This window comes from Rutidosis leptorrhynchoides, chromosome 4 (assembly GCF_046630445.1).
Source record: "Rutidosis leptorrhynchoides isolate AG116_Rl617_1_P2 chromosome 4, CSIRO_AGI_Rlap_v1, whole genome shotgun sequence".
NCBI classification, from domain to species: Eukaryota; Viridiplantae; Streptophyta; class Magnoliopsida; order Asterales; family Asteraceae; genus Rutidosis; species Rutidosis leptorrhynchoides.
Genome location: NC_092336.1, coordinates 269,606,657 through 269,621,487, shown reverse-complemented (window position 1 = coordinate 269,621,487; position 14,831 = coordinate 269,606,657). Strand labels below are relative to the sequence as shown.

General features: G+C 35.7%; 1 protein-coding gene across 1 annotated transcript; it reads right to left on the bottom strand.

Annotated features, from left to right (window-relative positions):
• Window positions 1–7,021: 7,021 nt before the first annotated feature.
• Window positions 7,022–7,728, bottom strand: LOC139841606 (uncharacterized). The gene is made up of 2 exons (XM_071831819.1): window positions 7,666–7,728; window positions 7,022–7,342 (listed from the first exon to the last, which is right to left on the bottom strand). Exons 1-2 carry the CDS (start codon window positions 7,726–7,728, stop codon window positions 7,022–7,024), a joined length of 384 nt encoding a protein of 127 aa, XP_071687920.1.
• Between the last annotated feature and the right edge of the window lie 7,103 nt (window positions 7,729–14,831).

Here is a 14,831-nt window from a genome sequence, read left to right as displayed (position 1 = left end):
TTCAATGTAAATGCAAGGGATGCTCGTGAGAACCCCGACTTGGTCACAGGTATATTCACTATCAACAATTTATTAGCTTCTGTCCTATTTGATAATGGTGCCGTTATGTATGTAGACACTTTTGCGATAAGATAAATTGGTCGTTAGTTCCTTTAAAGGAGAGTATGCTTGTAGAGGTAGCCAATGGAAAACTTGAGAAAGTTGACCAAATTAGCCGAGGAGCTATTATCAACATAGCTGGTGTGGATTTCGAGATTGACCTGATACCCATTAAGTTTGGAAGCTTTGATGTTATTGTCGGTATGGACTGGTTGACCAAGATAAGGGCTGACATTATCTGTGGAGATAAAGCTCTTCGTATATCACACGGAGACGGTAAGCCACTGATCATTTACGGAGAGAGATGTACCTCGAAGCTGAACCTCATTAGTTGCGTGAAAGTGCAAAAGATCATGAAGAAAGGAAGTCTTGCTGTGCTAGCACATGTGAAAACAGTAGAAACCGAAGTGAAGAGCGTGGGTGACATACGAATTGTGAACAAATTTTTCGATGTCTTTCTAGAGGAATTGCCTGGATTACCGCCACCGAGAGCAGTAGAGTTTCAGATCGATTTAGTGCTAGGAGCTGCACCTGTAGCTCGCGCACCATATCGACTCGCACCTTCTGAGATGCAAGAGTTGCAGAGCTAATTACAAGAACTGCTAGACTGTGGATTCATCCAACCAAGTTTCTCGCCTTGGGGCGCACCTGTTTTGTTTGTGAAGAAGAAGGACGGATCCTTCCGCATGTGTATCGACTACCGTGAACTCAACAAATTGATGATCAAGAATCGGTATCCTCTTCCTCGAATTGACGATCTTTTTGATCAACTACAAGGATCGAGCATTTACTCTAAGATCGATTTGTGATCCGGTTATCACCAGTTGAGGGTGAAAGAAAGCGATGTGATGAAGACTGCATTTAGAACTCGTTATGGTCACTATGAGTTTCTCGTTATGCCATTCGGTTTAACCAACGCACCTGCCATGTTCATGGACCTTATGAACCGTGTCTGCAAGCCATACTTGGATAAGTTCGTTATCGTCTTCATAGATGATATCCTCATCTACTCCAAAAGCGAAGAAGAACATGAGCAACATCTTCGTCTAGTGTTGGAACTCTTGAGACATGAACAACTTTATGCAAAATTCTCCAAGTGTGAGTTTTGGTTGAAGGAAGTTCAATTTCTGGGTCACGTTGTGAGTGATCAAGGTATCAAAGTTGATCCCGCAAAGATTGAAGCTATCAGCACGTGGGAAACCCCCACTACTCCGATGCATATTCGCCAATTTTTAGGTCTCGCCGGTTACTACCGAAGATTTATTGAAGGTTTATCTCTGATTGCACGTCCTTTGACCGCGCTGACTCACAAAGGGAAGAAGTTCATTTGGGAACCCGAATAGAAATTAGCATTTCAAACCTTGAAGAAGAAGTTAACCACCGCACCTATCTTATCACTTCCTGAAGGCAGTGACGATTTCGTCGTTTATTGCGATGCTTCGAAAAGTGGTTTTGGTTGTGTACTGATGCAACGAACAAAGGTTTCGCTTACGCCTCCCGACAACTGAAGATTCACGATCGAAATTACACTACCCACGATCTTGAACTAGGAGCCGTTGTCTTTGCGCTCAAATTGTGGAGACACTATTTGTATGGAACTAAGAGCACTATTTTCACCGATCATAAAAGCCTCCAACACATCTTTAATCAGAAGCAACTAAATATGAGACAGCGTCGATGGATCGAGACGCTGAATGACTATGATTGTGAACTTCGTTATCATCCTGGCAAGGCCAATGTTGTAGCTGACGCTTTGAGCCGGAAGGAGAGGATGACACCTCTTCGTGTTCGGGCACTGAACATCACCATTCATTCGAACCTCAATAGCCAGATCCGAGCAGCCCAAGATGAGGCTCTCAAGGAGGAGAATTTATCTCATGAACACTTGAACATTCTCGTCTCTCGATTCAAGGTTAAGGAGACTGGACTTCGATATTTTGCCGGAAGGATTTGGGTACCTTGTTATGGGGATCTACAGAACCTTATACTAGATGAAGACCATAAGTCGAGATATTCGATTCATCCAGGAGCCGGTAAAATGTACCACGATCTTAAAGAACAGTATTGGTGGCCTAATCTTAAGAAGGACATTGCAACTTATGTTAGTAAGTATTTGACTTGTTTGAAAGTTAAGGCCGAACATCAAAGACCTTCTGGGTTACTTCAACAACTGAAAATCCCGCAATGGAAGTGGGAAAGGATAACAATGGATTTCATTACCGCGCTACCAAAGACGGTGGGTGGATACGATACCATCTGGGTTATCGTTGACCGTCTTACCAAATCTGCACATTTTCTAGCTATGAAGGAAACGGATACGATGGAGAAACTCGCTTAACTATACATCAAAGAGTTTGTATCTCGTCATGGCGTACCTTTATCGATTATTTCAGATCGCGATCCCCGTTTTACTTCTAGATTTTGGCGTTCTTTGCAAGAAGCCTTGGGGACTCATCTCGACATGAGTACTGCTTATCACCCACAGACCGATGGTCAGAGTGAACGCAAAATTCAGACTTTGGAGGACATGTTGCGTGCATGTGTCATTGATTTCGGAAAGGCTTTCGAAAGGCATTTGCCGCTAGCTGAATTCCCTTAGAACAACAGTTATCATTCGAGTATTAATGCCGCACCTTTTAAAGCATTGTATGGCCGCAAGTGCCGTTATCCTATTTGTTGGGCCGAAGTAGGCGAAACGCAAATCACCGGACCCGAGATAGTCCATGAAACAACTGAGAAGGTTGTCCAGATTCAAGCGAGACTTAAGACTGCCCGTGATCGTCAAAAGAGTTATGCAGACCTTAAATGAAAAGACTTTGAATTCAACGTGGGTGACCGTGTAATGTTGAAGGTAGCACCTTGGAAAGGTGTGATCCGTTTTGGAAAATGTGGAAAGTTAAACCCGCGATACATTGGTCCTTTCGAAATCTTGGAGCGTGTTGGACCCGTTGCTTACCGTTTGGATCTTCCAACTCAATTGAGCTCCGCTCATCCTACCTTTCATGTATCGAATTTGAAGAAGTGTCTTGCTGAACCGGAACATGTCATACCCTTGAAGGAACGTAGATTGATGACAAACTCCACTTTGTGGAAGAACCTGTCGAGATAATGGACCGTGAGGTCAAAACTTTGAAACGCAACAAGATTCCGATCGTCCAAGTACAATGGAATGCCAAGCGAGGACCTGAGTTTACCTGGGAGGGAGAGGATCAAATGATGCAGAAGTATCCTCACCTTTTCCCAACTCCTCCATCTACCTCAGCTTAAAATTTCGGGTCGAAATTTTCTTTAACAGGTGGGTAATGTAACGACCCTGGTTTTTCCACTTTTAATTAATAATATTTATTATTAATTCTTACGTGTTAATGAATGTATTTCTATACATTTACTTGTTACCATACTTGACTTTACATGTCCCGATACGTCTTAGTGACACACGAACTTTACACGAATAATATTTTTGAATATTATTTACATTCATGATTAAATTTTAATTAACTAAGGTTACTATTTAATTGCTTGGGCTTTTATTTGGATTATTGATTACTTAGACTTGGGCTTTTATTAATGTTAATGGACTTGGAAGCCCACCCTACACACTTAATGGACTAATTAGCCCATCTTTCATGTAAGCATAATACTTAGACTTAACTAGATTCATTAACTAGTGAAGGAATCTAGTTACTTGTATCAATTACATCTTTCCCATGCAACTTGACTTTATGACCATTTTAAGCCAAATACATGCAAGAGACTTGTGGACTTTTCCCTCCCCCTTTCCTTTGTGAGAATCGTCGACCAACATAGAGTACAAGGGAGGCTTTGTTTCATTTTTTTTTGTATTACTTACTCACTTGTTTCCTCTCACTTTTCACACACACAAACTTACTTGCATTTTCCTCTCAACTTTCTCTCATTTTGCTTTCTACTTTGTAATTAACATGAGCCTTATTTCTCTTCTTTCTTTCCTTCAAAAACCGTAGCAAGCATTCATCATCATCATTCTTTGATTTTTGTTTTGTTACTAGTTCTTAGTTGTTGTTTACTTACTAAGTTGTAAGAATCAAACTCTCTAGTTTATTCTTCATATTATCTTTTTTATTCAAGAATATAAAGAACCTAGGAGAATCAAGTTTATGTTTTGATTCTTCCATAAAACTTGTTAAAGAAATTTCATGAGTTTATAATCATACTTGTGTTCATGAAGTAAACTTAAAGTTTACTTTCTTAAAGATCAAAGCCTTGGCTTGAATCTTTAAATGTATGAACAACCATGAACTTATTACTTGTAGATTTAACTTATTTCTTCATTTTATGTACCTTAAAGTTGTGATTTGGTCAAGTATTACTAGTTAATCTTGATCTCATATTTCTTGAAACTAAAAGTTAACTTTATAAGTTCAAGAACATAGAAGTATAACTTTCTAGTTATAACTTTATATAATTATGTTGGATCTAAGTTTATACAACTTATGGTCTACTTATTTTGTTGTAAACAAGAGCTTACAAGCTTACATACACTTTACTAGTTGAAAATCTAAGTTTCATAACTTATGGTTTCATTAAAGTAAAGATTCAAGTGTTATGACTTAAGATTTAACTTAGTGACTTTAGATAAAGACTTTTGGGTCTTGGATCTTCAAGATCTAACTAAGAACTATGTTCTACAACTTAAGATCTTGATTATTTAGTTTACTTTCAAGTTTGTAGTTCAATATTACTTTTATAGTTCATGTATGTGACAAATCTAAGATTTTGATGTAACTTTGGTTCATCAAACTACATACAACTCTTAAGTGAGTTGTGCTACATATCTTAGACTTGAACTAGTGTTATGATGGTCAAAATTTGGTAAAGATGATGTAAACACATCAACGAGTTGTACACTTGAAGCTACAAGCATCAAGGATGAGAATCGTGATGAACATCAAGCACCAAGAACCCACCGAAACACACTGTTTACTATTTTCTGGAACTGATCAAAATACCTGGGCTACTATAAAGTTGATTTTCAGTTAGCTCTATTTGATTATATAATTTTTCGTTTAAGACTCGTCCTAATCCGAGTTACGGTTTAGGATCTATGGCCCTCCGAACGTCACTATGTCCTTTTAACGTTGTACGGAAAATTCTGACCTACTCGCACTTAAACCGTTGCCTCGGTCAAACAAAGACGAGTTCGCTTCTGGAATTTTTACAGCAACTAAAGGACTCATATGCGGAGCCATGGCCACTGGTCTCACCTCATTTCAGTTTGTATAGAGGCCGTGGCGACTGACCAAAGTCAGCCTTTGTTTTAAACTCTTTTCTAGAATGAAACATACTTTATACTTTTGTTTGATGATGAATGATGATGATACTTAAGACCTAATTTACATATATTTAAACCTATCGGGAACGATTTACTGAGTTAGTAACTTTTAAATTAGGTTGAGGACTTTCAGGACCTACATACTTGCTTACCTTCCCGAACCAACTTTACTACTACTTTACCACTGTGAGTTATAGCATCCCTTTTTACTTTAACTATTTTGGGAACTGAGAATACATGCGCATTTTACGTTTTACATACTAGGCATGAGTACTTAAACTTATTATATGTGGGGGTTATACAACGGCATAAACTTTCCCCTTAGCTCGGTAACGTTTAGTCATTGGTCTTTGAACCGGTGAACGCGAATCTTAGATATGGATCCATAGGGTTTAACATCCCCACTCGGGCTAGTAGCGCTAGCATTTAACGGGTATTTAATACTTCATAAACATACGCACTCGCCAAGTGTACTTTCAGGGGGTTATAAACATTAAGTAAGTTACCAGGTGCCCACGGTTAAACATATACTTTACATACTGTTTTGAAACGCTCTTTGTAGCACTGAAATCTCGTGTCCTACCTTACATTACTGTTATACTTAAACTATAGCTCACCAACCTTTGTGTTGACGTTTTTAAGCATGTTTTTCTCAGGTGCTTAAGGTAGCTTGCTTCCCCTGTTGTACTAGTCATGCCTTGTAGACACCCACTGCGCTTGTTAGAGTTGTCACTGCATGAAACGTTTTATTTGCATTCAAAGTATGTTACCTTTTGAAACAATGATTTGTAACTACCATTGGGTCACGCACTATTACTAATTGCTTCTATTCATTGAAGCATACTTTTGTTGTAAGACATTTGATATTGTTTAAGACATCACCTTTATTCATGAATGCAAACTTCTTTTGAAACCGCATATAGTATTTGACCTTTTAATGATCCTTTTGTTGATGATTCGTACACAATGGTTTTGTACGGGGCATCACATGCAGTCTTCTAGTCTGCGAGAGTGCGTTGGTCTAGGCAAACCAATGCCTGTTACCCACCCTAAAATCTAGCCTTGTAACCAAACAGACTTCTGCCACGCGGGAGCTAGAGATCATCCCTTAAGGAGGCAGATGCACGTAATAGCTGTCATATTGTGTGTTGAAATGTAACCAAACACTTCTATTCAAAGAATTAAATTTATTCATCACAAAATAAATCAAATTCTCAAGTCATATCCAAATGAAAATTTATTGCAACCATGAAAGAAATACGAATTGTCTTAAAAGTAAAAAAAAAAAAAAAAAAGCAACATTTTAAATGAACTAAAAATGCAAATGTTTAAAATTTGGGGTAATCAATCCCTAGTGTTGCAGCCTGACAATTACATGTAACATCTTTTCAAATTGGTCGCATGCCAAGTGCGGGGTATTTGCTCTCCATTCAATCCTACCAGGATATAGAACCCCGTTGCGCTTATTCTAATAACTTCATAAGGACCTTCCCAATTTGGTCCAAGCTTTCCAGTATTCTCAGCCCGAATTTCTTCATTGTTGCATCATACATAATTTCCAATCCTGAATGACATTGGCTTAACGCGCTTGTCGTAGTATTTAGAGATCTTCTAACTTTTAATTGCTTCCCGTATGGAGGCTATTTCTCTGCGCTCTTCTAGCATATCCAGATTACCGCGCAAGCCCTCATCGTTGCTCAACTCATCAAAGCTACGTATGCACTTTGTTGGGACCATTAATTCCGCGGGGATCACTGCTTCAGTTCCATAGACCAAACTCAATGGTGTTTCTCCTATGCTATTTTTATGAATGATACGATGCGCCCATAAAACACTTGGGAGCTCATCGACCCACTCATTACCATACAAACCCAGGCATGCCTTTATCCCCTTTACAATATCCCGATTAGTTACTTCACATTGGCCATTGACCTGTAGGTGAGCGACTAAAGTGAAAGACTGCTTGATATTCAACTCCTGTCACCAGCTCTTGAAAGGCTCTCCTTCAAACTGAGTACCATTGTCACTAAAAATTTCATTGGGGATACCAAACCTGCACACAATATCTTCCCAAAAGAAGTTACAGATGCGCCTGCTGGTAACTGTTGCCAAAGCTTTTGCCTCCACCCACTTGGTGAAATAATCAATTGCCACCACCAAGAATTTTATTCCTCCTGAGCAAGCAATGATGATACAAATACTGTTAAAGCACACATATTGCAAAGTATCACATAAGCGTTTTATTTCAAGCGTACCTGAGCACGCAGTAATAGAACCAACAATGTTGATGGCCCACTTGTTAAAGGCAACGTTGCCATTATTGGTATCATTGGGTTTTGCGGCGCCCGACTTATTAGCGCGGGCTGTTGACACGACTGGCATGCCCTTACTATTTCTGCCGCATCGCTGTGAATGAAGGACCAGTAATACCCTATGCGCATCACTTTCGTGGAAATTGTTCTGTACTGTGACGCCCCGTACAAAATCAACGTGTACGGATCATCAACAATAGGATCTTTACATGGTTACAACACTATATGCTGATTTAAAACAAGTTTTGCATTCATGAAAAGGTAACATTTTTACCAACATCAAATGTTTTACAAAAGGTGACGTCTTTACCAACGTCAAATGTTTTACAAGAATGACGTAGTTCTACGAATAGAAAGCATTAACATAAGTACGTGACACAAAGTTCATTGCAGAACCATTGTTCAAATGTAACATAAGTTGTGAATGCAAAGTAAAAGTTCCATGATTGAGACATCTCTAAACAATGCATCTGAAGTCAAACACAGCGAGTCTGTAACAGCAAGTCTATAACACCAAGACTATAACAGCAAGTCTAACAGCGGAAGCAACAACGTCTAAGCACCTGAGAAATACATGCTTTAAAAGTCAACACGAATGTTGGTGAACTATAGTTTTAATGTGCGAAGCAAAGTAATGTAGACCACGAGATTTCAGTGCTTCAAATCAGGATTTCAAATTAGTATTTCAAATCAGTATGATAAAGTATATGCTTATCCGTGGGCACCCGGTAACTAACTTAACGTAATAAAACCCCCTAAAAGTACACTTGGCGAGTGTGTATGTTCTCGAAGTATTAAACACCCGTTAAATGCTAGCGCGACTAGCCTGAGTGAGGATGTCAAACCCTATGGATCCATATCTAATATTCGCGTTCACCGGTTCAAAAACCAATGATTAAACGTTACCGTGCTAAGGGGAATCTTTGTGCCGTTATATCACCCACACATATATAAAGTTTAAGTACTCGTGTCTAGTATGTAAAACATAAAAAGAACATGTATTCTTTGTCCCAAAAATAGTTAGAGTAAAAAGGAAAGCTATAACTCACAGTGATAAATTCGGTAAAATCGATACGAATAAGTAAGCAAGTAAGTCGGTCCGAAAGGTCATCAATGAAATGTCCCGTTCTTATTGATTAAAAACGTTCCATATTAATTGATTTCGTTGCGAGGTTGACCTCTATATGAGATGTTTTTCAAAGACTGCATTCATTTTAAAACAAACCATAACCTTTATTTCATCAATAAAGGTTTAAAAAGCTTTACGTAGATTATCAAATAATGATAATCTAAAATATCCTGTTTACACACGACCATTACATAATGGTTTACAATACAAATATGTTACAACAAAATAAGTTTCTTGAATGCAGTTTTTACACAATATCATACAAGCATGGACTCCAAATCTCGTCCTTATTTAAGTATGCGATAGTGGAAGCTCTTAATAATCACCTGAGAATAAACATGCTTAAAACGTCAACAAAAATGTTGGTGACTTATAGGTTTAACCTATATATATCAAATCATAATAATAGACCACAAGATTTCATATTTCAATACACATCCCATACATAGAGATAAAAATCATTCATATGGTGAACACCTGGTAACCGACATTAACAAGATGCATATATAAGAATATCCCCATCATTCCGGGACACCCTTCAGATATGATATAAATTTCGAAGTACTAAAGCATCCGGTACTTTGGATGGGGTTTGTTAGGCCCAATAGATCTATCTTTAGGATTCACGTCAATTAGGGTGTCTGTTCCCTAATTCTTAGATTACCAGACTTAATAAAAAGGGGCATATTCGATTTCGATAATTCAACCATAGAATGTAGTTTCACATACTTGTGTCTATTTTGTAAATCATTTATAAAACCTTCATGTATTCTCATCCCAAAAATATTAGATTTTAAAAGTGGGACTATAACTCACTTTCACAGATTTTTACTTCGTCGGGAAGTAAGACTTGGCCACTGGTTGATTCACGAACCTATAACAATATATACATATACATTAAAGTATGTTCAAAATATATTTATAACACTTTTAATATATTTTGATGTTTTAAGTTTATTAAGTCAGCTGTCCTCGTTAGTAACCTACAACTAGTTGTCCACAGTTAGATGTACAGAAATAAATCGATAAATATTATCTTGAATCAATCCACGACCCAGTGTATACGTATCTCAGTATTGATCACAACTCAAACTATATATATTTTGGAATCAACGTCAACCCTGTATAGCTAACTCCAACATTCATATATAGAGTGTCTATGGTTGTTCCGAAATATATATAGATGTGTCGACATGATAGGTTGAAACATTGTATACGTGTCTATGGTATCTCAAGATTACATAATATACAATACAAGTTGATTAAGTTATGGTTGGAATAGATTTGTTACCAATTTTCACGTAGCTAAAATGAGAAAAATTATCCAATCTTGTTTTACTCATAACTTCTTCATTTTAAATCCGTTTTGAGTGAATCAAATTGCTATGGTTTCATATTGAACTCTATTTTATGAATCTAAACAGAAAAAGTATAGGTTTATAGTCGGAAAAATAAGTTACAAGTCATTTTTGTAAAGGTAGTCATTTCAGTCGAAAGAACGACGTCTAGATGACCATTTTAGAAAACATACTTCCACTTTGAGTTTAACCATAATTTTTGGATATAGTTTCATGTTCATAATAAAAATCATTTTCTCAGAATAACAACTTTTAAATCAAAGTTTATCATAGTTTTTAATTAACTAACCCAAAACAGCCCGCGGTGTTACTACGACGGCTTAAATCCGGTTTTACGGTGTTTTTCGTGTCTCCAGGTTTTAAATCATTAAGTTAGCATATCATATAGATATAGAACATGTGTTTAGTTGATTTTAAGAGTCAAGTTAGAAGGATTAACTTTTGTTTGCGAACAAGTTTAGAATTAACTAAACTATGTTCTAGTGATTACAAGTTTAAACCTTCGAATAAGATAGCTTTATATGTATGAATCGAATGATGTTATGAACATCATTACTACCTTAAGTTCCTTGGATAAACCTACTGGAAAAGAGAAAACTGGATCTAGCTTCAACGGATCCTTGGATGGCTCGAAGTTCTTGAAGCAGAATCATGACACGAAAACAAGTTCAAGTAAGATCATCACTTGAAATAAGATTGTTATAGTTATAGAAATTGAACCAAAGTTTGAATATGATTATTACCTTGTATTAGAATGATAACCTACTATAAGAAACAAAGATTTCTTGAGGTTGGATGATCACCTTACAAGATTTGAAGTGAGCTAGCAAACTTGAAAGTATTCTTGATTTTATGTAACTAGAACTTGTAGAATATATGAAGAACACTTAGAACTTGAAGATAGAACTTGAGAGAGATAAATTAAATGAAGAAAATTGAAGAATGAAAGTGTTTGTAGGTGTTTTTGGTCGTTGGTGTATGGATTAGATATAAAGGATATGTAATTTTGTTTTCATGTAAATAAGTCATGAATGATTACACATATTTTTATAATTTTATGAGATATTTCATGCTAGTTGCCAAATGATGGTTCCCACATGTGTTAGGTGACTCACATGGGCTGCTAAGAGCTGATCATTGGAGTGTATATACCAATAGTACATACATCTAAAAGCTGTTTATTGTACGAGTACGAATACGGGTGCATACGAGTAGAATTGTTGATGAAACTGAACGAGGATGTAATTGTAAGCATTTTTGTTAAGTAGAAGTATTTTTATAAGTGTATTGAAGTCTTTCAAAAGTGTATAAATACATATTAAAACACTACATGTATATACATTTTAACTGAGTCGTTAAGTCATCGTTAGTCGTTACATGTAAGTGTTGTTTTGAAACCTTTAGGTTAACGATCTTGTTAAATGTTGTTAACCCAATGTTTATAATATTGTTATCAATTATACCAAGTGTCCTTTTACATAATTTCACCCCTGTTTTAATTATTCTAGTGGCTATTAATCCATTCCCGTGTCCGGTTAAATGAACGATTATTCGTACATATAAATACCCCGCCCATCGTGTCCGATCGAGTGTATATGGTAATTTATAGGGACGCCCAATTGTAAATCTTTATATTAACATTAACAAACTATCATTTAGTTAAACAAATATAAAGCCCATTAATAGCCCATAGTCTAATTTCTACAAGTGTCGTTCTTTTGTCCAAACCCCAATTATGATACAAGCCCAATTACCCAATTTTAGTAATTAGCCCAACATCATGATTACTTCAGATTAAATAAGCATAATAATAACTTAGCTACGAGACATTAATGTAAAAAGGTTGAACATAACTTACAATGATTAAAAATAGCGTAGCGTTACACGGACAGAATTTCGACTTACACCCTTACAACATTCGCTAACATACCCTTATTATTAGAATTATAATTAAAATTAAAATTAAAATTAAAATATAAATATAAATATTTACGATATATTGAGAGAGAGAGATATATTTGGTGAATTTTTACGATCAGAATGCGCGAGCTTTATAGGGGGTTTCTGAAATTGGGGCTCCGCGACTCGCGGCATTTTTGCCTTCAAACTCCGCGAGTCGCGGAGTTTGCAATTACAGCTCACTCAGGTTTGGAGTCTTTCTTGCCGACGGTTTTTATTATTTATTATAATATATAAATAAGTATAAGAATTATTTAAATATTATATTATATTTATGTGCATAGTTGACTTGTAATTTTTAGTCCGTTGCGTCGAGCGTTGAGAGTTGACTCTGGTCCCGGTTCCGGATTTTCGAACGTCCTTGCGTACAATTTTATATTTTGTACTTTGCGTTTTGAATCTTGTACTTTTGTAATTTCGACACGTTTCTTATCAATAATTGGAACCTCTTTGATTGTCTTTTGTACTTTTGAGCTTTTTGGTCGTTTGCGTCTTCAATTCGTCGAATCTGTCTTTTGTCTTCACCTTTTATTATTTAAACGAATTTCACTTGTAAATAGAACAATTGCAACTAAAAGCTTGTCTTTCTTGAGGAATAATGCTATGAAATATATGTTCGTTTTTAGCATTATCAAATATCAAATGAGATTTTAAATTATTATATTATCATGATATTATCATGTATGAATATCTCTTAATATGATATATATACATTAAATGTATTTACAACGATAATCGTTACATATATATCTCGTTTAAAAATCATTAAGTTAGTAGTCTTGTTTTTACATATGTAGTTCATTGTTAATTGAAATGTCCCGTTATTATTGATTAAAAATGTTCCATATTAATTGATTTCGTTGCGAGGTTTTGACCTCTATATGAGACGTTTTTCAATGACTGCATTCATTTTAAAACAACCCATAACCTTTATTTCATCAATAAAGGTTTAAAAAGCTTTACGTAGATTATCAAATAATGATAATCTAAAATATCCTGTTTACACACGACCATTACATAATGGTTTACAATACAAATATGTTACAACAAAATAAGTTTCTTGAATGCAGTTTTTACACAATATCATACAAGCATGGACTCCAAATCTCGTCCTTATTTAAGTATGCGACAGCGGAAGCTCTTAATAATCACCTGAGAATAAACATGCTTAAAACGTCAACAAAAATGTTGGTGAGTTATAGGTTTAACCTATATATATCAAATCATAATAATAGACCACAAGATTTCATATTTCAATACACATCCATACATAGAGATAAAAATCATTCATATGGTGAACACCTGGTAACCGACATTAACAAGATGCATATATAAGAATATCCCCATCATTCCGGGACACCCTTCGGATATGATATAAATTTCGAAGTACTAAAGCATCCGGTACTTTGGATGGGGTTTGTTAGGCCCAATAGATCTATCTTTAGGATTCGCGTCAATTAGGGTGTCTGTTCCCTAATTCTTAGAATACCAGACTTAATAAAAAGGGGCATATTCGATTTCGATAATTCAACCATAGAATGTAGTTTCACGTACTTGTGTCTATTTTGTAAATCATTTATAAAACCTGCATGTATTCTCATCCCAAAAATATTAGATTTTAAAAGTGGGACTATAACTCGTTTTCACAGATTTTTACTTCGTCGGGAAGTAACACTTGGCCACTGTTTGATTCACGAACCTATAACAATATATACATATATATCAAAGTATGTTCAAAATATATTTACAACACTTTTAATATATTTTGATGTTTTAAGTTTATTAAGTCAGCTGTCCTCGTTAGTAACGTACAACTAGTTGTCCACAGTTAGATGTACAGAAATAAATCGATAAATATTATCTTGAATCAATCCACGACCCAGTGTATACGTATCTCAGTATTGATCACAACTCAAACTATATATATTTTGGAATCAACCTCAACCCTGTATATCTAACTCCAACATTCACATATAGAGTGTCTATGGTTGTTCCGAAATATATATAGATGTGTCGACATGATAGGTCGAAACATTGTATACGTGTCTATGGTATCTCAAGATTACATAATATACGATACAAGTTGATTAAGTTATGGTTGGAATAGATTTGTTACCAATTTTCACGTAGCTAAAATGAGAAAAATTATCCAATCTTGTTTTACCCATAACTTCTTCATTTTAAATCCGTTTTGAGTGAATCAAATTGCTATGGTTTCATATTGAACTCTATTTTATGAATCTAAACAGAAAAAGTATAGGTTTATAGTCGGAAAAATAAGTTACAAGTCATTTTTGTAAAGGTAGTCATTTCAGTCGAAAGAACGACGTCTAGATGACCATTTTAGAAAACATACTTCCACTTTGGGTTTAACCATAATTTTTGGATATAGTTTCATGTTCATAATAAAAATCATTTTCTCAGAATAACAACTTTTAAATCAAAGTTTATCATAGTTTTTAATTAACTAACCCAAAACAGCCCGCGGTGTTACTACGACGGCGTAAATCCGGTTTTACGGTGTTTTTCGTGTCTCCAGGTTTTAAATCATTAAGTTAGCATATCATATAGATATAGAACATGTGTTTAGTTGATTTTAAGAGTCAAGTTAGAAGGATTAACTTTTGTTTGTGAACAAGTTTAGAATTAACTAAACTATGTTC

Coding starts and splice junctions, on each gene's coding strand:
- LOC139841606 (XM_071831819.1), bottom strand. CDS start 7,728: ATGGCAACGTTGCCTTTAACAAGTGGGCCATCAACATTGTTGGTTCTA. Junction 7,343..7,665: donor TTCTATTACTGCGTGCTCAG/GTACGCTTGAAA, acceptor GCTCACCTACAG/GTCAATGGCCAATGTGAAGT.